Here is a 24,222-nt window from a genome sequence, read left to right as displayed (position 1 = left end):
ATCATTAGTGGATTATCTGTGGTGGAAGGTAAATCAATATTTGGTGTTGGAGCTTTGGGTGGGGGTACTTCCTCAAACAATCTCCAGAGATCTAATATCTCCTTCCTATTCTGCCATTGTTTCCCCTTATACTTGAGGCGAATACATGTACATACCATATCAAGAACGCTTTTGTCAAAAGACCCTCCTTCTGGCCAAATCTGGGGCAACCCCTCCCCTTTCAATTCTGTTAACCATTGATCATGATATTTATTTATGCGTTCAGCATATCCCGGCAAGCTCTTACAAATGTGTGACAAGGGAGTTTCAGCCCCCATCCTCTAAATCGCTAGCGCTACCGCGTTCGCCTTCGTTACTTTTGATTAGGTGTAGATATGCGTATGTATACCTTTATGGCACAGACAAGAGCGGACCTCTCAAAATTATCACCCACTGTTATTCACTGTGCAAATCTCTTCTCACTCACCATATCTCATCTCCTTCCCATTCCCAGGCACTCTTATGTAATCTCACTTGCAATTGATCAAGTAATGGTTATGGCCACACTCTCTGGCACCACCTCGCGGCCACCCGTTCGTCTCCAACACTCGTACGGTGCGCGCACCCTTCACAATACTTTCTACTCACACTTTTGTCTTTTTCCTCCCTTTCCTCCCTGGCCAGCTGTCCCTGTTTCCCTGCTAAGGTTACTGTGTTCACGTCTGTACGTGCCACTACTGAGTCCCCACTTTTTAAGATGTTCTAACTACTTTATACCCTTCTCATTTTCACCCCCTACCCCGTGGAAATGGAAAAAAAGAAATAGAGAGAGAGAGCACAATCACTAAAAATATTCCCGGTGTCTCCTTTTGCTAGACACCAATAACTTATTTCTCACTTCTTCATATATTCCCAGTACTAGTCTAGATAGCACTATGCGGCGCCGCCTTCCACCCCCTTTCGGAGCTAGGTTTCCGTCACTTCTACCACGTCACTTATTTCTTACTCCTAATGGCCATATGCAAAGAAAGAATAAAGAAAGTTTCAAGACCCGTCTTTAGTAGACCCCCGATATTCTTCTCCTCTACCTGTCCCCGTTCTTTTATTCCCAATTCCCCTTCTTCTCCCCTTGACGATCACTCGCACTCGGTACTCACGTGCCCGTCTTGAACCGATACTCTCCGAAACTGGGTCCGTCCAGGCGGCGTCACCGGTAACTCAACGGTCAGCCCCTGGCTCCGGCGAGCAGCACTCAAAGGGGATTTTTTTCCAATCGGGATCCCGTACCCTTTCTCATTGAGTGCGCACTTCTTATTGTGCCGGTCGCCGTTGGCGGGCGGCCTCCCGGAGACGGCTCACCGTGCGTATCCCTTCTCGACCGGAGATTCTCGTGCCACAAGGGGGTCGTTAAGAAGGAGTTAGGAAAAATAGTTTGGAGATATCACGCTATCGGGGTCACCACTGAAAGGAAGCGCCCCCAATTCAGCACGATCCTCCCCGCAATGAGAGACAATAAGGGACTCTCCCGTAGTGGGAATAAGGCCAAGACAGAGTGCGGGTGAGCGTAAGTGGGAGTTTATCCAAAAATAAGGCATGCAAAGAACTCTGCAACCTACGAGAGCGCTCTGTCTGACAATAGCAAAGACAGGCGTATTTCTAATACAAAAAACGTCATCAACACCTAAACACTATAGGGGGCACAAGTTAATTGGGATTGGGTGGCGTCGACTAACTATAGGTGTTGCTGCAGCGGGGTTGGTCTTGGCGTGACGACGTCACTGGTCAGCCTCGTGGGTTGGGTTGGGCCTGGCAGGCCGGCTTGAGGTCATCTGCGCGGTGTTGATGTGCTGGGGCAGCCTGTGACAATGACGAATACCTTTCCTGTCTCATTTGCCCTAGGCCATGCACACTGTAGTTATTCAGAAAACGACATTTAAGTTCATTAATAAATCGCTTCAACAGCTTATCTTATAAAATAAACACAACACATGAGGAATGCACCTCGTGAGAGGTCTGGTGGTTGTCGGTTGGGGTGAGATTTACCTGTGTCCTACTGACCGGTATTTTAGGTCGCGGGACGGGGCTCTGGGGCCTGGGCCGAATGATACATGTCTGTCGGCTGCGTTAGAAGTTATTATATAGATGGGTCTCTGTGTCTTGTCCCAATGATGGGGGTCGTCCTTGCGCGGGGTCAGGATTCTTGGGGGGTTCGTGGGATTTATGAGAGGGTGCTGGTAGATCAGTGGGTTCAACCGTGGGTTTATTACCGTGCTGTAAATAACACAGGTGGCGGGCTGTGGCCTTGGTTGCGGCGCCGGGGCCTCTGGCTCTCTGAAGTAACGCCAGCTTGGTTGGGGGAGGTGAGGGAGCGCGGCACAAGTCTTAGCTTTTTTATCTGGCAGGCTTGGTGGGGTGGGAGAGGGAATGGCCTTGCATATATCCACAAAGGTATTTTCCTCGTGCGTTGCTGATCAGTGAATGCAGAAGTTCTATACTGTTCTGCCTTATTTTGACGTTATTTAGACACACATATATATTTCAATTTCGTTACACATTTCTTTAATACAGTCGGTTCCAGTACCTTTTCATTACCTAACATTATATTCACTACATTGTGTGCGTATTGTATGTACATTAGACGTTATACGAGGGATATCTAGGTTATGGCCTACAGAGATTGATGCTCGCCGCTTTGGGTGATTCAAAAACATATATGAGTTCAAGTTTCTACATACTATTGAAAAACACTTTTACAAAATAGAGGTTACACGTTTAGTCAACATCTTTCTCCGTGGTTATAGCAGCATTAGTCCAGACCTGGAGGGATATCATATAACGTTACATTTTTATGGTTTATTCACATTTTAAACAGAGGTAGTTCATTAATACCAATACTTGAATTATTTTCTACCTTCTTCAGATAGTGATGCTTCAGCTTTTTTCCCCGTTACCCCGGCCTTGCGGTCCGGGTCATACGGGGTGCAATATCACATTGTTACTAATATAATGTTGCCGTGTTGGCATCTCGGGTTTAGCTCATCTCCGACTTTCTCATGGGAACGCGCTTGCAGCGGATCTGCCAGGGCTGCTGAGGCGGCAGAGATGCATGAAAGGCCCTCCAAAGGTGGGGGCCTCGTTACAGTGTGCTGAACTCACACCATGTTTGCTATGCAAGATGGCGTCTAGGCCTAACTTAATTTTTGGTAAATGCACGGACAGGGTACGTGTGGGCAATGTCGTCGGCGGGTGAATCCTCCTCCACCTGGGCCCGGGTGGCATGAGGGGGCGCCCACCGAGTCATGGTCCTCACCTGGGGAGGAAGCTGTAGGTGAGGAGGGCCTCGTGGCCATTGCTCCCCTACAACAGGCAGCAGAACTGATTGCGCTCATAGAAGCACTACACGCAGCAAAGGGTTGTGCAGTGACAATATACACAGACTCAGCTTACATGACGACGACAGTACATGGAGGTCTAGCAAGATGGGGCCGTAGGGGATTCAGACGGGCAGACGGAACACCAGTGCAGCATGCAGAATTGTTAAAAGAATTAATTGAGGCCCTACAAAACCCTACTGCTGTAGCAATAGTGAAGTGCCAGGCCCATACATCCAACACAGACGTTGTGTCTTTAGGGAACGCGGCAGCGGACGCTGCCGCCAAGGAGGCTTCCTATTTTCAGAAATACGACACAGGTGAGTTCATGATCAAGAACACAACAACCGAAGAACTGTCAGAAGGGTACAACATGATGTCCTTATCACAAATACTAGAATTGCAGGAAGGAGCTAGTACAGAAGAAAAATTGACGTGGACAAAACGGGGATGCAGCCAATCAGGAACAGACCTATTATGGCGGCAAAATAACTCAGGGAAAGTGGTAATGCCACTACAGTTACTAGAAGTTGCATTTCAACAGCTACACTTCCCTGCACATAATACTAAACAACACATCGCAGCAGAAATACAGGAAGAATGGTTTGTGCCCTGTCTCCAGGAGCATGTGTCTCGATTAGCACTGGAATGTACAACATGCCAAATATACAACTCAGGAATGACATTACGCACACTCCGGGGAACAATTCCTAAACCCATTGGCCCCTTCAGAGAACTGCATATAGATTACGCAGACATGGGGGAAAGGTGTAATGGCGCGCGGTACATGATCGTGGTTGTGTGCCCATTTTCAAGGTGGGTGGAAGCAGGACCCTGTGCGCGACCTGATGCCAAAAGCGCCGCCAAATTCCTAGTAAGGGAAGTGTTCCCACGCTGGGGAATTTGTGACGTGATTCGCTCAGACAACGGCTCTCACTTTGTGAATGAACTTTTCAAGGAAGTCACCACATTATTGGGTATAAAACATAAATTGTGTTCTATTTATCATCCCCAAAGTAATGGCGTAGTGGAAAAGATGAACGGACTGTTGAAGGGCAGGTTATCAAAACTATGCTTCTCATTAAAGAAAAATTGGATTTACTGTCTACCCCTGGCGCTATTTGAATTGAGAAATCAGCCAAGCAAAGACCACCATTTGTCCCCGCACGAGATCGTGACCGGGAGACGAATGAATACAGCACACTCTCCACTGCGCGAACACTCAGATGCTCACAGAAGTGCCGCAATATTGGGAGACGAGTTTACAGACTATTTACGAAAATTGACAAGAGCAGCACGCGCCATATCAAAACAACTCTCCCCACCCTTCACTAGAGAAGAGGGAAACGTAACAGGATCTGTCACGGAGCCAGAGCAACAGCTACAGCTGATGCCAGGCGACTCAATTTATGTTAGAAGCTTTGTGCGTCGGTGGAATGCACCACGATTCCATGGCCCATACGAGGTAATATTTTGCACGCCCACGGCAGTGAAGGTGAAGGGCTTGAGGTACTGGGTGCATTTGACCGACGTACGGAAAGCATACAGCAATGTACAAGAGGAGATAGATGAGGAGGCACAGACAACAGCAAACGATGCAAATGAGTAGGATGTCTAAATATGAACTTGCGTGTGTGTGTGTGTCAGCACTGGACTAGAGTGGAATAATGACTGACAAGGATATTCCAAAAAAAAAAAAAAAAATGTGTGTGCTTTCTTTTTTATCTTGTTGAATGGTATGTAATTAATGAAATAACAATATTATAGCTTGTATATACCCTTGTCTGTGAATACCCCTCCCCCGCATCCCCACCCGCTTCCATTCCCCGTCAAATGTATTGGCACAGATGGTGCCAGCAAAACGTTTACATGCATGCACTTAATGCACTTTTATATCTCAAACAGGAGCTTCCATGGCATCTAACGGGCAGCCTGCAACGGATAGAATTAGTAGAATGAGAGAATTGGTATATGAGAGATGTAGATATTCGTATGAGTGTGGATTATCAGTATGCATCACATTGTTTTTTATGATAATGTTTGGCTTGGTTACATATTGGTTTATAGCGTTCATCTCTATCGAGATGTACGAGGGGGGAGGGAGTAACAACACTACTGGACGAATTAACAGTACCACCGGGCCCAATGCAACTGCAGGTGTCAATACCAGGGAAGGTGATTTTTTTATATGGGACGGAACTAAACTTGTGTGGGGGTATCATACCACACCATCCAGTGTTGTCACCTCACAAAGACAAAAGCCACAAGGTGGAATGCAGAACAACACAGTGTCTCCACCTGGGGTATCTAATTACAATGCCCACAGTCTCAATGACCGAAACCCGTCTGCCATATTATGGTTGTATAACACCCCCACCAGCCAGCCTGCCCCCATCCCAAAAAACAATCTGCCAGATAACGTCAGGAAAGAAGACGAAAAGCTACTAGCAATGCACGAAATATTATATGATGAATGGGCCAAGGGGGGCGGGAATGAGAAAGGGGGGTCTAGTTTGTCCACTGCCCAGGGGATTGGGAAGTACATGAGTAACAAGAACAACAGACGAAAGAGAGACGCAGGGAGGAGGAAGTATGATGAGTACTATGGGCTAGGTCTAGATAAGATGGAAGACCCACGACACCCCCATCAAACAAATAAGTGGTATGCAGACATGAGTGCCACAGCTAAACAGACAACAAACGAGAGCTGTTATGTCTGTTCCCTCATCCCTCATGCATCAGGTACACCCAAAGTGTTGTTACCCAAAGAGTTGCCTATTGTGGATGCCCAATGTCTCCTTCATCTCACGTTGTGCAGGATTAAGAACACCTTCCAGGCACACGAAGTGATTTTTCAAATGCTGCAGAACGAGAAAACGTGTTACCCAAAAACGGCAGGAGTGATATGTTTGAAAGAACCATTTTTTGTAATAGAAGGGACACTTTTTTCTGACAACAAGCGGAAGGATGAAGAAGTACTGTGCAAAGCGGAAGCACTAAGAGGTGTGGCACCGGATAAATTGCAGTGGATAGAGGAAACATGTACACCAGCATGGAGAGAACACATTTCAAAACTAACTTGGGTAACTGCCATTGAAAAGCCGTTCAAACTGCAGAGCGAAATGGACTATAAACTGTGCTTTAAAGGAGAAGGGAGAACCCCCATGGGAACAAACAAGAACTGCAACAAGACCCTCACCATTCCAGATCTGAGGAAAGGAACAGCGGCCCTGATGGATACGTACTGGGTGTGCGGCAACCAGGCATACCTACACCTCCCCCAGTCATGGAGTGGCAGCTGCTCAATGGCCACTCTGCATTCAGCCCTAATGGTGATACCAGAAAGCCACGTCGATGGGAGCAAAAGGACACAGGAACGCATGCAGAGTGCGGCTCAACCAACTGAAGAGTCACAAATATATGTCCTGTCCTCTGGAAGCAAGGGAGAAGTGCTGACCCGTAACAGACGAGCATCAAATTACATATCAAAGGCATCATCAGAACTATTGGCTCAGATCCCAAACAAATATCGATTATTCAGCTCAGCAGAAACGTTTTTTGCCTCGCTCGTCTCAAGTGTCCAAGCAAGGGCAAACGCAAAATGGCTCCAGATAACACGCTGGGAATTGATTCCGCTGGCAAACGACACTGAAGAAGGATTCAATATAATAAAAGTGGAACTAAGAGCTTTACGACTAATGACCATGCAAAACAGGTATGTCCTGGACCTGTTGACGGCGATGGACGGCGGTGTTTGCCGAAAAATAGGAAGTGCCTGCTGCACTTTCGTACCTTCTGAAGACGCAGAGAATGGCTCCCCGTCCCATGTGATCGAAGCAGTCCACAACCTAGGAGAAAAAATGAAAATGGAAGGTGGAGCAGAAGAGAGTACATGGTTCGACAACATCTTCTCCTGGGTTCCCTCATGGCTTGGAACAACTGTGAAATTTTTAATACCAGCTGTTGTGTTCCTCCTTTTACTTTTTTGCCTGTGCCAGGTGGGTCTTCGAGTTTGTGCTAACGCAGTACCAAATGGTGCAATGATGATGGTGACAATGGGCAACTCACACGGTACAATAAAAACGATGCAAGAAGCACAAGTACAAACAGGGATAGATAACTCACCCAGGTACCAACTGGTGCCTATATACCACGATAAAGATATTGTAGATAAATTGTGGCACACCACCATCAAAGAGCCCCGTATACTAGAATGGTACGAGGAAGTTTGGGTCGATTTGGAAGGAGATGGTGGGTGCATATATCTAATGTGTACCCCAGATGAATACGCCCGGAGAGGTGAGAGCTTAAGGGGGGTGTGCAGAGCATGGATGCCCATCAAAGGAACTCCTGCATGGGATGAGGCGGTGATGGACGAGGCAGAATGTAGGAGGATAGAAGATTTAAAGAATTCGTTACTTTAGTAACGAAAGGGGGGAAATGTAGGGGAGGACTGGTCCATGAGGACCCCCCCTCGCCTGCGCTTTCTCCCCAGGTGAGGACTATGGCTCTCTTGGGCGTCCCCTCATGCCACCCGGGCCCAGGTGGTGGAGGGTTCACCCACTGGAGACATTGCCCACACGTATTAAATGCCCACATGTATTAAAATTCAGCTAGGCCCAGAAACCATCTTGTCTGATAAAAATGGTGTGAGCTCAGCGCACTGTAGCGCGGCCCCCACCCTTGGAGGGTTTTAGTCATCCTTGCTGCCGCAGCACCCTGGCAGATCCGCTGCGTGCACGTTCCCACGAACAAGACGGACATGAGCTAGTGTAATACACTAACATTGTAACAGTTCACCTCCCGCAGTGTATCATCGCTCCCAGCATGACCCGGCCAGCAGGCCTAGGCAATGAAACGAACAGTAAAAGAGTCAATAGATGACAGACAATCTTTATACATTAATGTTGAGACTACTCGCAAAGGATGCTTTCTTCCACAAAATCCCTTATATTACAAAAGCCTGTAAAATGTATAATTACAAGAAATCATGCTTCCATGATATAAGCGATGGTGAGCCCATACCATTGCAGTTGGGTGCTAATAATAAAGGAACGCACCAGGAATCTGTTTGTTACGTGTATTACTGGGTAACTTACACCCCATGGGCTCGCACCATAACTGAACTAATGCTGCTAGAGGACACAAGAAAACGAATGTAACCATACAGAGGGCCCATGTGAAGGATGCACGAAAAGGCGCATGTCATGTGTGCATGTCTAGGCCCCACATGTGCCACCACCGTCACGAACAAGTGGCGGGTTACTTTCTATGTTCTCCACCAATCCTAACTCTACCTCACTTACTGCAAATATATATGCATATAACTAAATACTGTACTTGTTAAAACATAATGTATGAATAAGGTGCTCAGACTGGGTATAATCGAGACACATCCAGCAAAGTTTAAACGCATGTTTTGTATTGTTTTGAATAAGTATTATAGAGTGTTCAAATGTTTGTGATGTCTTTACCTAAATCGGCAACACACGAGGGAGATACCTTTGTGAAATACGTGCAAGGCCATTCCCCCTCCCACCCTGCGAAGGCTGCCAAGGCATGAGAGCAGAGACCGTGCCGCGTTACCTCCCCCAACCAGACTGGAGCCGCTTCAAAGACTCGTAACCCCCTCTGTAGCACCCAAGGCCACCACCCGCCACCTGCATTATTTACAGCACAGCAGTAAACCTCTGCCTGAACACACGCGCCCCCTCGTAAACCTCACAACCCACCGAACCATCTCAGACTTATGGCCCTGTGCAATCAGGACACCCAACACTTTGACAACACACAGCGGAACATCCATAACAACTTCTAACAAGGCAGAAAGACTTGTACCGCCCGTCCCAGGCCCTGAAGCTTAGCCCCTCGACCTATGGCCCCGGTCAACAGGACACTGGTAACCATGCCCTGACGTATTACCTCCAGTCCCCTCACAAGGTGCATTCCTCCTGTGTTGCATTAACCTGTTGTATAACCTACTGAAAGATTTACTAAAGAAGATAATATCAAAATGCCTGAATGACTGCGGTGTGCATGGCATAGGGCTAATAAGTCAGGAAAAGACATTCATCTCTGCCACTGGCCGCGATGGCCCCACAACACCGCCTGGATGAACTCTGCCACCCTGCCAGGCCCAGCCCAACCCACGAGGCTGACCAGTGACGTCTTCCAGCCGAAGCCAACCACATCGCAGCAGCACCTATAGTTAGTCGTCGCCACCCAATCCCATTGAGCTTGTGCCCCCTATAGTGTGTAGGTTCTTATGACGATTTTTGAAAATATATACGCCTGCCTTTGCTATTGTCAGGCAGAGCGCTCTCGGAGTTTGCAGAGTTCTTTGCATGCCCTATTCTGATTGATAAACTCCCATTTACGCTCACCCGCACTCTGTCTTGGCCTTATTCCCATCTTGGGAGAGTCCTTCATTGTCTCTCATTGCGGGGAGGATCGTGCTGTTTGGGGACGCTTGCTTTCAGAGCACGGGTGAAGCTTCCTGCTTCCTTCTGTTCTTGGCCCAGGAGGGCCTCTGTTTGCGACTGCAGGACTTGGCCACGACCTCTCCATCAATAAGCACTGCAGTGCAACCCACCAGGGCCAAAGTCTGCTAGGTCCAAGGGCATGTGTGTTGTGCTCCTGCAGATGTATTTCACGCCCAGCATGGTGAGCAGCATTATATCAAGGCGGTGATACTACATCTCATCTTACACCTGAGCCCCAAGCACTGGGTACTGGGCACAGCAAAGCAACCGAGGAATCCTACTGGAGGATCACTACGAGGTGAGAGTGGAGAAGGATTGGGCTGAGATAGAGGGCAATGATGACTGTTGATTTAAGAATGGAAGAATGCCCAGACCCTAAACACACAATCTTGACTGTGAGGTGAAAATTGGAACCCACCCCCCTCGTAAAGGTGCGGAGGGTGAGACTGACACATCTTTTGCAGCAAAAGATTGCAGCCCTCCTAGGTTTATGGCAGAGGCTTATTGCCTGATAAAAGAAATACACCTGTTCCCCAGGACTAATCAGGATGCAATGGGGGGGCTGGTGAATGATATAGGAGTCCATCTCAGAGGTGTGACCACCAGCAGCCAGGGGGGTTTGAATGGTGCATTTTCTGTAGCAAACCCGTCAGAGAATGAGGGCCTGCTGATCACCCTAGGACTTCATACCTGCCATGACAAAGATATGGGCAAAGACAAGGGCAGTAGAAATGACTCCCAACTGATAACTTTGACTGATTCTCTTCGCCCTACAAACCCGCTGCAACCCTCTCTAACTCCACTACTGCGACCTCTCTCTATTCTATATCAGAGTTCATCTGCCATGCAGCAGTGCCACGACCAGCACTGGAGGTGGGAGATGCCACATCAGCCCTGCTCACAAGCTGTCACTCCTCTTGGTTACGGAGGGTATTCCAAGAAAGAACATCCAAAGGACACTTGCCTGGTCCCTGCCATGATTCCTGCCCCTCATGTCCCCAGCCCTCCAAGCTGTCAGGCTGGAGCCAGGCCACGATCACCTACATGGCCCTCAAGGGCCTCTCCATCGCTCCAAAGACAAACTTGGAGTCAGACTTGGCGCTTGTGGCACCGGACTCACTCACTCCCATAGGATAACATTGGGGATTGGACTTGTAGTGCACTGATGGGGACAAGATGGATGCCCCCACATATTTCAGTTCCCAGAACTGCATGTGCAGTCTAGTCTTTTGGGTGTGGTTCAGCCCAAAGACACCTGGGATACCCAGAGACTATTTAAGCCACGCCCAGGCTGAGAAACATGCTTTGTGTTTTCTGCACCTGCAGCGTGTTCGGATCGATCTCCAGCAGGCCTGCATCTTTCTTCTGCGCTCAGCTCCTGCAAGAACAAGAACACCGTTAGGAACAGCCTTACCTTGCGGCGCTTGTGCCCATCATTCATCGCTTCTTCTGTTCTGCGGGCTGCTTCGGCGATGTCATTCCCATCCCGGCACGCCGCTTCCTAAGGAAAAGGGAAAAGAACAGAAAAAAGGCATTAGTAAGCATTCAACAAACCTTTGCTTATTTTTAAAGACTGTACGAGCTTCAAACGCTTACCTGAATCCCAGCCACTCTGAGGGAACTCTGTCTCAGGAACTTCTCATCCATCTGCAAGAGGGAAAAGACACTCCAGGTTAGCGTGGAAACATCTAGAGGCGCCGCATACCGCGCTTACTCACCGCATTTCTTCTTCATAACCTGCATCCACGCTGAAAACGTTGCAGCACCTAAAAGACACAGAAAAAGAACTCAGTTCAATACAAATACTAAAGGGTCGTATCGCGCATCGCGCTCTCACTCACCTTCAGCGCTACTCATCTCAGCAGCACGTCGCCATCCCCGGACGGCGGTCATCATTTAAGGAAGGAAAGGGACGAAGTTAGAGAACTGTTCAAAAGACTCATTATACTTACCTGTCGGACTCTTGCCAGTGAAGTAGCTAGGCAGCAACAAGCCCGCATTAATGAATGCGCCCCTGTGCTGAAAGCAGGATGGAGAGCACACTTTCCAAGAAAACAAGGTGAGCTGTGGATCAAAGGGAAGGATTGGACCCTGGGGAAGAAGGGGTTCAAGCACACAGAGACAATAGGGAGTTAAACTCTACCATTCCTGTGTTTCAGGCCCAGTCTCCAGTCGAGTAGACTTCAGGGAAGGGTTTGAGGTCGTAAGAGGTCAGAACAGGCTGAGTGACGTCCCCGTGGAGCGTTACAGAACACAAAGCCTCACATCAAAATCCACCTGCGCGTCATGGAAACGTCAGAAACCGATCAGTTAGCCCACATGTTGGGGCAGCTACATTCCGAAGTACATGCAGCCAGGCAGGAAACCAACACCCTGAGGAGAGAGCTGATAGTACCCAAAGAACGCACTGATGATTTAAGCCTGCAACTTCTCCAGTCACAAGCAGGGCATGCACCATTTCCGGGAAGCGTGCCCTCGATGCCAGCACCATCAGCCAATCCTGTTCAGATAACCCTTCCTGGGGCAGTTTCCTTGGGATCCCAAGAGGATTGCAACGTTCATGAACCAGTGCCGCCTGCACTTCCTTTGTAGACCAGGGGCCTTTCCGAATGACCAATCACGGGTCGCTTTTGTGCTATCCTACCTGAGTGGTAGCGGCGCGGACTGGTCTGTACCTTTTGTGGCCCAAGACGATCCTTTACTGCATGACTTCAGGGGCTTTCAGCAGGAGATGGAAAAGCTGTTCGCCCGTCGTACTCATGGGCAGGCATTAGACAACGAACTTCTGTCCGTACGCCAAGGGAATCAAGACCTATTAACATACATAGCCACGTTCAATAGACCCGTAGTTGAAGCAGAATGGCCAGTAGAGAAGAGAACCACGTTATTTCATCAGGGTTTGCGGGGGGAGCTCAAGGATGTTCTCGCACAAGTAGTGAACATCCCGAAAGACTGCTTAGAATTCATTGACCTTGTTGTTCAACTGTATCATAGGTTGCAGAACCGAAGAGCAGTTCGAACCAGACCGGACCCTCGCCCTATGTATGTGCGTTCAAAGGACAATATTGCCCGCACAACGGAAGGTTCAGGAGAACCAATGCAAATCAGGGGGTCTGATCCCCCTTGACTAAAGCGGAAAGGGATAAAAGTAGACAGCAGCAGTTATGTCTGTACTGTGGAAGGTCAGGTCATTTCCTTAAAGAGTGCCCTGTGAAGCTACCGAGGAGGACGGTAGGGGCCACGGACAAGGAAGATACGATCAAGGAATCTGAAAACTCCTCAGCCCGGCAAGTGTAGGGGTCCACTTGTTGAGCGAAGAAGGTGAACTACAGACCTCCCATTTTGCACTATCTGTGGTCTTGATCAATCACCAACAACCATCTCGGATGCACGCAGTAAGAACGTACATTGACAGTGGAGCCGTTGGGAATTACATCGACCAGGATCTTGCGGCAAAGATGGGGCTTCCGTTACGCCCTAAATCAACCACCGACACTGTTACCACTGTCGAGGGCACATAAATAGCTTCTGGTCCAGTATCCCAATGCACTGCAGCTTTAACCCTTCTGTGCCAGGATGGACATCAAGAATATATCGTTTTCAACCTCATTAAGGCACCACAGTTCCGGTTGATTTTGGGAATGCCATGGTTGGTAGCTCACAATCCTCGAATCGATTGGCGAGCAAAAGAATTGGCCTTTCCCGAGACCTGCGCCCACACATGTTATCGCCAAGAGAACAACCAATAGACACCAGAACCTCCACGCTTGCGACTGTGGCAATCAGCACCCTACCAAGTGAATACCAGGACTTTCAAGATGTCTTTCAGAAAGAACAGGCAAATACCCTGCCACCGCATAGACCATACGATTGCCAAATCGACCTGATACCCGTCGCACAAATCCCTTGTGGGCAAATTTACGCACTCACGGAACCAGAAAACCAGCACCTGATGGCCTATCTTGACCAATACCTGGCCAACGGGTTCATCCGTCCCTCGAAGTCTCCAGCAGCCAGTCCTCTATTCTTCGTACTGAAAAAGGAGGGGAACTTGAGAACGTGCATTGACTATCGCGCACTGAACCAGATTACCGTAAAAAACCGCTACCCCCTGCCACTGATCCCTGAATTGCTTGATCAAGTCAAAGATGCCCACATCTTCACAAAACTAGACCTGAGGGGGGCATATCACCTTGTTCGCGTAAAACAGGGGGACAAATGGAAAACCGCTTTTTGCACCAAATGTGGCTTGTACGAATATCAAGTAATGCCCTTTGGCCTTTGCAACGCGCCTGCAGCATTTCAATACTTCATGAACGATGTCCTACGGGAATTGATTGATGTCTGTGCTCTAGTGTACATCAACGATATTCTAGTATATTCCGCATCAAAGCAGGACCACGTTAAACACGTCCGATCCGTATTGGAGAAACTCCGTCAACACCAGCTCTACGCCAAGCTCGAAGAGTGCTCATTCCACGTCTCCGAGGTGGAATTCCTGGGCTTTATTGTCAGCCCAAATGGAATCCGAATGGATGTACACAAGGTAGATGCTATCCTGAACTGGCCATTGCCAAATTCATTCAAGGGGGTTCAAAGTATGCTGGGTTTTGCAAACTTCTACCACCGGTTCATCCCAGGATTTTCACAAATCGTGCATCCCATCACGTCATTGCTAAGGAAAAGCAACAAAAAGTTCTAGTGGATAACAGAAGCCGAGGAAGCTTTCCAGGGACTCAAAGCAAGATTCACATCTGCCCCAATCATACGCCACCCTCACCCTGATCTCCCATACCTGGTGGAAACAGACGCCTCAAGCATGGCTATGGGAGCCGTCCTCTCACAAAAGGACCCGAAACGGGCCAGTTACACCCTGTTGCCTTCTGGTCGCGTAAATTCACACCCCCTGAACTCAATTATGCTATCACAAACAAAGAACTCTTGGCCGTTAAGTCAGCCTTTAAGGCATGGCGGCACTACCTCTTGGGCGCCAGACACACAATCACCGTAATAACTGACCACCGGAACCTCCAGTACCTAAAAACGGCAAAGGCCCAATCCTCACGACAACTACGTTGGGCTCTTTTTTTTGCTGAATGTGACTACGTGATTACATTTCGACCAGGGGTGAAAAACGGGAAGGCTGATGCCCTTTCCCATATGGGGGTGGAAGAGCAAGGGTATCAGACCCCTGACCCAATAGCAATCATCCCGAGTGACAAGCTCCTAGGAATCACAGCAACCATAACTCAGAAAGAATTACATGAAGAAATCCAAAACCTGATGATTCCGGAGCAATTACAAGAGTGGAGTGCACAAGGAGAACATTACATGATAAAAGATCAGTTGCCCTACTTCAGAAATCGTTTATTTTGACCAAACCAAGAACTACGAGAACAAGTCATGTCCGGTTATCATGATTCCTTGATCGAGGGCCATCCCGGAATCGCTAAAACCCTAGCCACGGTAAAACGAAATTATTGGTGGGCCATATGGCGTAAAGACATTATCCAATTCATCCTATCTTGTGGAGTGTGTGCTCAAAACAAGTCATCCAAGCAGAAACCGGCTGGGCTATTACAACCATTGGAAATCCCACCAGCACCCTGGCACACGTTGTCCCTCGATTTCATTACCGACTTACCACCCAGTCAAGGGTTTAACACTATTCTTGTGGTCGTGGACCTATTTTCTAAAATGGCACATTTCATTCCTCTTAAGGGGCTCCCAAATGCTTCCACTCTGGCAAAGGTATTTCTTAAAGGCATCGTACGGCTCCATGGGTTTCCTCAGTTTTAGTCTCAGACCGAGGTACTCAATTCAGATCTAACTTCTGGAGAAAATGCTGCTCTATGGCCCAGATCGACATCCGGCTATCTACCAGTCACCATCACCAAACAGATGGTCAAACTGAGAGGACAAATCAGACGCTCGAGCAGTATCTGCGTTGCATGTTACACCAAGCTGAAGGAAGCTGGTTAGACCTATTATAGATAGCTGAATATGCTTATAATAATTCCCTACACACCAGCACTGGGCAGACACCCTTTTATACCATGTATGGCAGGCACCCACGTACTTCTGAGTTGGACGTTCCTACAACCCTGGAAATGCCAGCAGTCAAAACCTTGCACACAACCATTTCTCAAACCTTTAAAAGGGCAGCTAAACACCTACTTCAAGCTAAGAATCGCCAAAAGAAGTTTGCTGATCAACACCGAGCAAAGGTCCCCAACTACCAAGTGGGAGACAAAGTCTGGCTGGCGTCTAAACACGTGTCCATTAAAGGAACCCGAACTTTCTGTCCAAGATACCTGGGTCCATTCACCGTCACCTCTGTGATAAATCCTGTGGCGGTCAGACTAGCTTTGCCGTCAAACATGCAGATTCATCCTGTGTTCCACGTGTCTCTCCTTAAACCTGTTCAACCTGGGACCCGGGTAGCAACGCCACCGCAGCCAGTAGTAGTCGCTGGGGAGCCAGAATTCAAAGTCAAGGACATCCTGGATACAAAGTACGTCAGATTAAATTATAGTACTTAGTCGACTGTAAGGGGTATGGTCCACAAGACAGGACATGGGAGCCTTGTGAGTTCATCCATGCACCTCGCTTGCTTAGACGATTTCATCAAAACCATCAAAACAAACCAGGACCAGACAGAAGAGCCACCTTGAGAGGGGACTTGGGGGGGGGAGTGCTGTCATGATTCCTGCCCCTCATGTTCCCAGCCCTCCAAGATGTCAGGCTGGAGCCAGGCTACGATCACCTACATGGCCCTCAAGGGCCTCTCCATCCCTCCAAAGACCCACTTGGAGTCAGACTTGGCGCTTGTGGCACCAGACTCACTCACTCCCATAGGATAACATTGGGGATTGGACGCGTAGTGCATTGATGGGGACAAGATGGATACCCCCACATATTTCGGTTCCCAGAACTGCATGTGCAGTCTAGTCTTTTGGGTGTGGTTCAGCCCAGAGACACCTGGGATACCCAGAGACTATTTAAGCCATGCCCAGGCTGAAAAACATGCTTTGTGTTTTCTGCACCTGCAGCGTGACACTCACCGTGTTCGGATCGATCTCCAGCAGGCCTGCATATTTCTTCTGCGCTCAGCTCCTGCAAGAACAGGAACACTGTTAGGAACAGCCTTACCTTGCGGCGCTTCTGCCCATCATTCATCGCTTCTTCTGTTCTGCGGGCATCTTCGGCGGTGAAATTCCCATCCCACCACACCGCTTCCCAAGGAAAAGGGAAAAGAACAGAAAAAAGGCATTAGTAAGCAATCAGCAAATCTTTGCTTATTTTTAAAGACTGTACGAGCTTCAAACGCTTACCTGAATCCCAGCCGCTCTGAGGGAACTCTGTCTCCGGAACGTCTCATCCATCTGCAAGAGGGAAAAGACACTCCAGGTTAGCGTGGAAACATCTAGAGGCGCCGCATACCGCGCTTACTCACCGCATTTCTTCTTCATAACCGGCATCCACGCTGAAAACGTCACAGCACCTAAAAGGCACAGAAAAATAACTCAGTTCAATACCAATACTAACGGGTCTCATTGCGCATCACGCTCTCAATCACCTTCAGTGCTACTCATCTCAGCAGCACGTCGCCATCCCCGGACACCGGTCATCATCTAAGGAAGGAAAGGGACGAAGTTAGGGAACTGTTCAAAAGACTCATTGTACTTACCTGTCGGACTCTTGCCAGTGAAGTAACTAGGCAGCAACGAGCCCGCATCAATCAACGCGCCCCTGCGCTGAAAGCAGGACAGAGAGCACACTTTCCAAGAAAACAAGGTGAGCTGTGGATCAAAGGGAAGGGTTGGACCCCGGGGAAGAAGGGGTTCAAGCACACAAAGACAATAGGGAGTTAAACTCTACCAATCCTGTGTTTCAGGCCCAGTCTCCAGTCGAGTAGACTCCAGGGAAGGGTTTGAGGTCGTAAGAGGTCACAACAGGCTCAGTGACGTCCCCGTGGATACCAGGTGAGCGTTACAGTCCCTGAGATTCTGTCCATGTCTGGCCCGACCCAAGTGGTTAATACTCTGCCCACACCATTAGAGATTTTTAGCCCCCTCGAACTTTTGGCTCGAAAGGACTTGGAGGCTGATGATGTTCTCGAAGACAGTCCTTCCCTCTCCAGTAGTGTTTGGAGTTGCAACACCGTGAACCTCTACTCTGGGAACAGCTCCTTTCTCTGCTTATCCCCATTTAGGGGCCCTAACAAAATGGGCCAACGTCCTATGTGAATTGCTGATCAATCCATCAAGGAGGTACACATTGCCCAACATTGCTACGAAACGGTTGGTGACTCAGTACTTGAAAAGCATTATTTTCTGGATGCAAGAGAGAGTGAATGGAGAATGGAAAAGCCCTGGCAGGATAGTGAACCAGGCAAACAGTGAGTCTGGGACTCACACCCATGAGAGGACATAAAAAACGCTTGCAGGAAAGTAGCCAGGCAGTGTGCGAGTCTGGGACCTGCACACAAGTGTGATACCCTAGCAGGAGAATAAACCGGGGGTAAGAAGAGAAGTGAGAAAAGTCAGGGGTAAAATACCCATCCTGAAATAGTGGAATAGTGATAACCAATATAAAAAGGGAAGAATCAAACCCAATTGAAGGATGAGTAACAAAGTTGCAAATACCCTGTGGCAGAAGAGTACACCCATAGTAGAAAAAGGATTGAGAAAGCCAATGGGTCAAGACCCTTGCTTGAAATTGTGAATCAGTGGCCATCAGTACAAAAAGTGAAGAACCATACCTCTTTGAAAGAACAATTGAGACCTAGCGAATGAGAAGTAATAAAGCTGCAAGTAGCCTGGCGGGAGTGTACACCAGGGGTAGGAAAAGGATTGATAAAGCTTAGTGGTCAAAACCCCTCCTTGACAGTGGTCGAAGTGTACGAAAAGAAGTAGTGGAACTATGTTCCCTGCTGGCCTGCACCCACTCCCCACAAACCCCATCACCACATCCCCTCCCACTCCCACACACAATCCACACCCCCAAACACGTGCACCTGCTGTTTAAGGGAACATTCAGTGCAGTGCACTGAAAGTGCAAGTTTCAACTTCTTCCTGGACATTTATTTTAAAACAAAACCATTCCGGAATAGTTTCTTTTTAAAATAAAAGTTTAGGAGCTGTAAAAGGTAATTTAAAAAAGTAGAGGAGCACCGCTCCCGACCGCTCCCTCTCACTTCGACCACTGCTCCTTGAAATTGTGGAACAGTGACAATTAATGGAAACGGGGAATAACCATACCCCTTTAAGGATAACTGAGATCCGGAGAATGGGAGATTGAAACATTCAAAAGAACTGTATGCTTAAGGGAGACTCAAGGGAGGAGTCATCCCCTTTGAAACTGTGAAGTAAAATATTGTCTCTTATTTGCGGAAGTACAACGAGGGAACAGTACCACTTGTTAGAGAAAAACATTTCGGAATGACCACCCTCCACAGCCTCATGTGTGGAATTTCGATGCATGGGTTCAAAAGATTTCTAATTTTAACTTTTAAATTGGTCAATCCAGGGAAAAAGAATAAAGATTTCTTCTGCAAGGCCTTGAGCACACTCCATGGTTCAATGTTGTAAAACCCACCAAGAGTTGTGCTTTTTATGTGACAGAAATCTGATGAAACAGTTCATTGCCTGAAGGATTTAGGGCAAGCCTATTCTTATCTATCTCCTAAGCCAAGATAAGCGGCACACCAGCGCTGTCTAGCACCAGACACCACACAAGGGATTACATAGAATGGTTGGAGGACAAGCAGCTTCAAGTTACACATAGGGTAACTTAAAAAAGATAAAGAAATAGAATCAGATACCTGTCGTTATTTGTGTGAAAAAGTTTGGGTATACCGCCAGGTACAAGACCCACCACCATTACTCCCCTAATGTGTTTTTTGGCCCTTCTCCTCGCTCTACAACATTCTGGGTGTTGGGGCACCCACCAGTTCACAAGCCATTGAACTAGCCCTCCAACTACCAACAGTACCCTTAAGAAGTCTGTAGTTTGTTCTGTAGTCACAGAAGTGCAAAGTCCAGCACGGCTCCATTTGGAAACAAGCAGAACCAGCTCAGCAGTAACAAGTTTCCATTTTGCCAGGCAAAGGCAGTCATTATTCTCAGCTGTGGAGTAAATTATGGGTGGCAATTTTGTCGCTGCCACTTTTTAAGGCACTAACTTAATTACTGCACCACTGAATTCTGAGTTTGGGGGTAAAGTGAAGGAGTTATCACTAGCATGCTCCTACTTCACCTCCCAATATTGGATGTTTTACCATGGTGGAAATGAACGTGGAGCCTACACTCCAAAAATACCACCACCATTACCATACTCGTAATCAGGCGGTAGACCACTTGGAAATGCGTTAGGCAGTATTCAGTGGAATTACTGCCAAACCTGAGAACCAATGTGGCTGATGAACGTTCCTCTTTTAAAGGCAGTACTCGCAGATCAGTTTCTGGGCACTGAAAATGACATGGAAGGGGGTTCTGCCGTTTGCCCGATAGTCCCTTTCATTAACTAATTTCCTCTTTCCTACTCAAGTAAGAACTAGATATGCGCACAAAGAACAGACTCAGTCAAAATGTACAGCTGATGAGCGAAGCCATTGTGTAATAATTGCAAAATAAAAACTAAAGTAGACTTATGACAAAAAGATAAAACAAATATAGGTTAATTTAGATAGCAAAAATAAGAAATACTAAATAAGACATTGTCAATTAATTAATTAAAAGTTGATCAATATGTTATTTAGGTTGGTTTTTCTAAAAACAATGTTAATTACAACCAAACATGTATTCGGTTTTATAAAATGTGTTTTAATTTGTTATTAACTTTGTAGTATGTTGGGAAACCTCCGTACCCACTACTGTGACTCATTTCAGTACCCCTTCTTTTACATTTGCCTAATCATAGCCCATTAGATATTACAAATGGAGAAAACTCCTGCATACAATCATCCCCCTTTACTACACCATGATACTTCTCGCAAGAAATATGTATTGATATGTTTGGGCTAATCTGTTATTAAACATTGAAGTAGCATTCTTTTTGCTTTCTTAATTTCAATTTTTGATAATTTCAGCAAACCTTAGTTTTACTTCCAATCTGTTTGCATAGAAATTGACAAAAAATATAATTCTACAAAGATAGATCTATAGAAGTGTAAACAATGCAGCACTATTAACACCCAATATTAATCCGAGAGTAATCAGTGCACAAAAACTGAGGGTTTCTGAAAAATGTGCCAAATGATGAGGAGCCCCGATGCAGATCAAAACCCAGGCAGTGGAAATTAAACAGTGAGGAACATTAGATGGTAGGATTCACACAAAAGCCCCAGATTATTTGACACTTATTATCCTTGGTGATTTAATACAGTTTTACACTTTATTTTGCACTAATGGAGCACTCACCCCATGTCAGCCCATTGATGATATCCCCAATGATATAGATAGATGCAATTAAGACCAGACTGGTCGAGGTGAAGGCCAAAAAGCCAACTGGACTAAGTAGACCAAGTAGAGGATACACCCATTCTCCAACAGCAATGTAAATCCATAAGACCCTGTATAAAAGAAGACAATGCACATAATAAATGTTTACTTTAATATTTATATGAATGGAAATAATATTGAAGGTTTTCTATATAGTAAACAAACATGTGAAAATAGCTTTACAACCCAACATTTAAGGACACATAACGATTGGAATTGCTATACAAAACTTGATGAAAAGTCCTTATCATACTGAATACAAAAGAAATGGTCAGTCCATTCAATTTTATCTATTGTCATAACTATGAAACTGTAGAATTGTCCCTACTACGAAGGGTTTTAGTAGCTTGTTTATCTGCCTTTTCCCCCACGCAACAATCATGGGACAGTATGGTAGAAAACAATATGCGGGCCATTAGGGATGGGGATTTATCAAGTCGAATATTCCATTCCTTTTTTAGAGTCATCAGTCTTTCTTGTACAATCTCATATGATCGCTGAACTTAATTACACGTTGTAACCAATCCACATTCGTTTTAGGCTTCATGACTCCACTCCTCCACACTGTCTTCTGGTTTAACTCATGTGTTTATTGGGTCATATAAAAATAATAGATAAGTGTAATAAATCACAATTATTTTTACAGTTCTGTATTAATCATGTGGGGTTAATAGAAAACTAAAATAACATTCCAAATTACAAGGGGGGGTCATATACATTAATTCTCTTGCAGAATTCAGAGATCATTGGATTACGTTTTTCAAAGTTTTGTCACAGATGGCCTCAAGAACACACTAACTCCCAAAAACAGTTTGAGGGTTTTTAGCAGATTTGTAGAAGCAGGGGTCCCTAAGGGTAGTCCCTCTCTATCTAACGTAGAGATGGACCCCCCCCCCCCTTTCATATCTCAGAAGTCCATAAACCTGAGGCTGGTCCCTAGAGATTGATAATGCCTACTATCCAAAAAATGCCTAGCTCAAGGTAATGACCCAAAGGCAAACACCTTACCTGTCTAATTTCCTGAGTGAACAATCAGGGGGTCCCCAAGGTGATATAAGCCTCACTTGATCTTTTCCTTCCATGCTCAGATACTCCTCTCCCTATATCTCTCTGCCTCTCTCACCTATCTTCTGCTACTCGCCTCCTTCTGGTTCACCCACTGTCCCTCCTATCTCTATTTTGCACATTCTAGCCCCTCCCACCCTCGGCTGTTCCTCTCTCACATCTCTCTACCTCAGCCCTCGGAATGTACTCTTTCCCGCTGTGCTCTAACCCCTCTACTACTTTCTAATGCCCACCCTACTTTTGACACTTCTCTCTCTCTCCACTCTACTACTGCTACTCCCCTCTCCACTATACTACTATTCTCCCCTACATTCTACCACTACTTTTCCCTTTCCTCACTACTACTACTATGTTACCCTCTCTTCACTACTCCTACTTCCACCTCCACACCAGTACTACTCCTATCGCCTCTCCTATTGCCTCTCCTATACTATTGTCACTTTCACATCATTACTATCCCTATCTTCTCTCCTCTACTACTCCCCCCTCCACACATCCACTCTTCTTTCCACACATCTTCTACTACTCCCCACCTTCTCCTCAGTCACACTCCTTTTATCCCCTCAATCACCCTCTCACTCACTCCCAGCTGTCATACTCCCTATCTTACTCACACAACTTGAACACACACTCACAAAAACAGTACCACTTTCTCTCACCAACCAATATCACACATTTTCTATAAATCGCCTCCATGCACCTCTACATCGTCCTTCCTACTGCTGGTCATTTGGGCTGTTGCCTCCACCTTATCTGACCTCAACCAAACAACCCACATCTTCCTGTTTTCTGTGGTCCCGTACTCCCCCTCCTACCTCAATTGATTCTCCCATGCTGGTTGCCTGGGCCAATCCTTCGCCATCTGATGGGTCCTGTGACCATTCCTCTTTCTCATGTATAAAGTGCCTCCTCCCAATATCAGGCCTCCCTACCCCCCAGGTTAATGTATGCTGATGGTTTATCCCCGTTGGCTAGGTTTTCTCATAAAATGCATGAGAGAACTTAAAGGTAGAATGACTTCTCTATCTAGACTCGCTCACGGACTTCCTACACTCACCCTACTTTAGCTGGTGGTATGTATCCTAAGGGGGTTGATGGAATGTGCCTTACACTCTCCCTGACTTTGTTTCCTCCCTATCATGCCCACATGCTCTTTTCACTCTGACTTCCTGATGTTCTTCTCTCTGTACTCTCTTACCTCCTCCAACTCAACCCTCCTTTACTCCTCCTACCTAATGCATCTTTCTCCTCAGTCCTTCCGATGTCTCACTCCCTCCTTAAGCCTCGCTTTCACCCTTTGATGTTCCTACTTCCCCCATGATAATACTCCTCCTCTATACTACAACTCCCTCCTCTACCCTACCACTCCCTCTGCCACTCTACAACTCCCTCCTCCACACTTCTACTCCCTCCGCCACTCTATAGCTACAACTCCACTCTACCTCCAACTAAGACACCCTCCTCTCACTCATGCAGCCACTTCACATATACTCCCTACCCTTTCTTCACCTATTCACATTCATTGCCCTCTCATACACACTCACAGTACAATACTCCTTCCACTCACTAACCAATACCTCACCTGCTCCAAAAATTGCCACACTCCCTTCACCATCCTTCCTCCTAATGGTCTTTTGGTCCACCGCCTCCTCTTCCCTTTTCCTCCCCCAAACAACTCTCAATTTCCTTCTACCTTCTACCCTTCTTATGTTCCCACTCCTATCATTGGTTCACTTGCCCAGGCCAATCTGGCCTTGCCTTCTCCACCCGGGATGTGTTACAAGCAGCAAAAATAATAAATGGTGGGTTAAGCCGGGCCCC

At 47.0% G+C, this 24,222-nt stretch overlaps 1 protein-coding gene across 3 annotated transcripts in view; it reads right to left on the bottom strand.

Moving 5' to 3' along the window:
- ADTRP (androgen dependent TFPI regulating protein) overlaps nt 1–24,222 on the bottom strand; it is a 561,463-nt gene that overhangs the window by 66,482 nt on the left and 470,759 nt on the right. For 2 of the 3 annotated variants that reach the window (XM_069620434.1, XM_069620432.1), the window contains one exon: nt 21,256–21,407. The exons of the other annotated variant lie outside the window; for it this stretch is intronic. In XM_069620434.1, coding sequence (XP_069476535.1) covers nt 21,256–21,407 — 152 coding nt within the window. The remainder of the gene's footprint in view (nt 1–21,255; nt 21,408–24,222) is intronic. 3 annotated transcript variants of the gene reach the window in all.

The sequence above is a fragment of the Ambystoma mexicanum genome, chromosome 5q (genome assembly GCF_040938575.1).
Source record: "Ambystoma mexicanum isolate Mex_15411 chromosome 5q, UKY_AmexF1_1, whole genome shotgun sequence".
Lineage (NCBI taxonomy): Eukaryota > Metazoa > Chordata > Amphibia > Caudata > Ambystomatidae > Ambystoma > Ambystoma mexicanum.
This window is presented reverse-complemented; position numbering and strand designations above follow the sequence as displayed.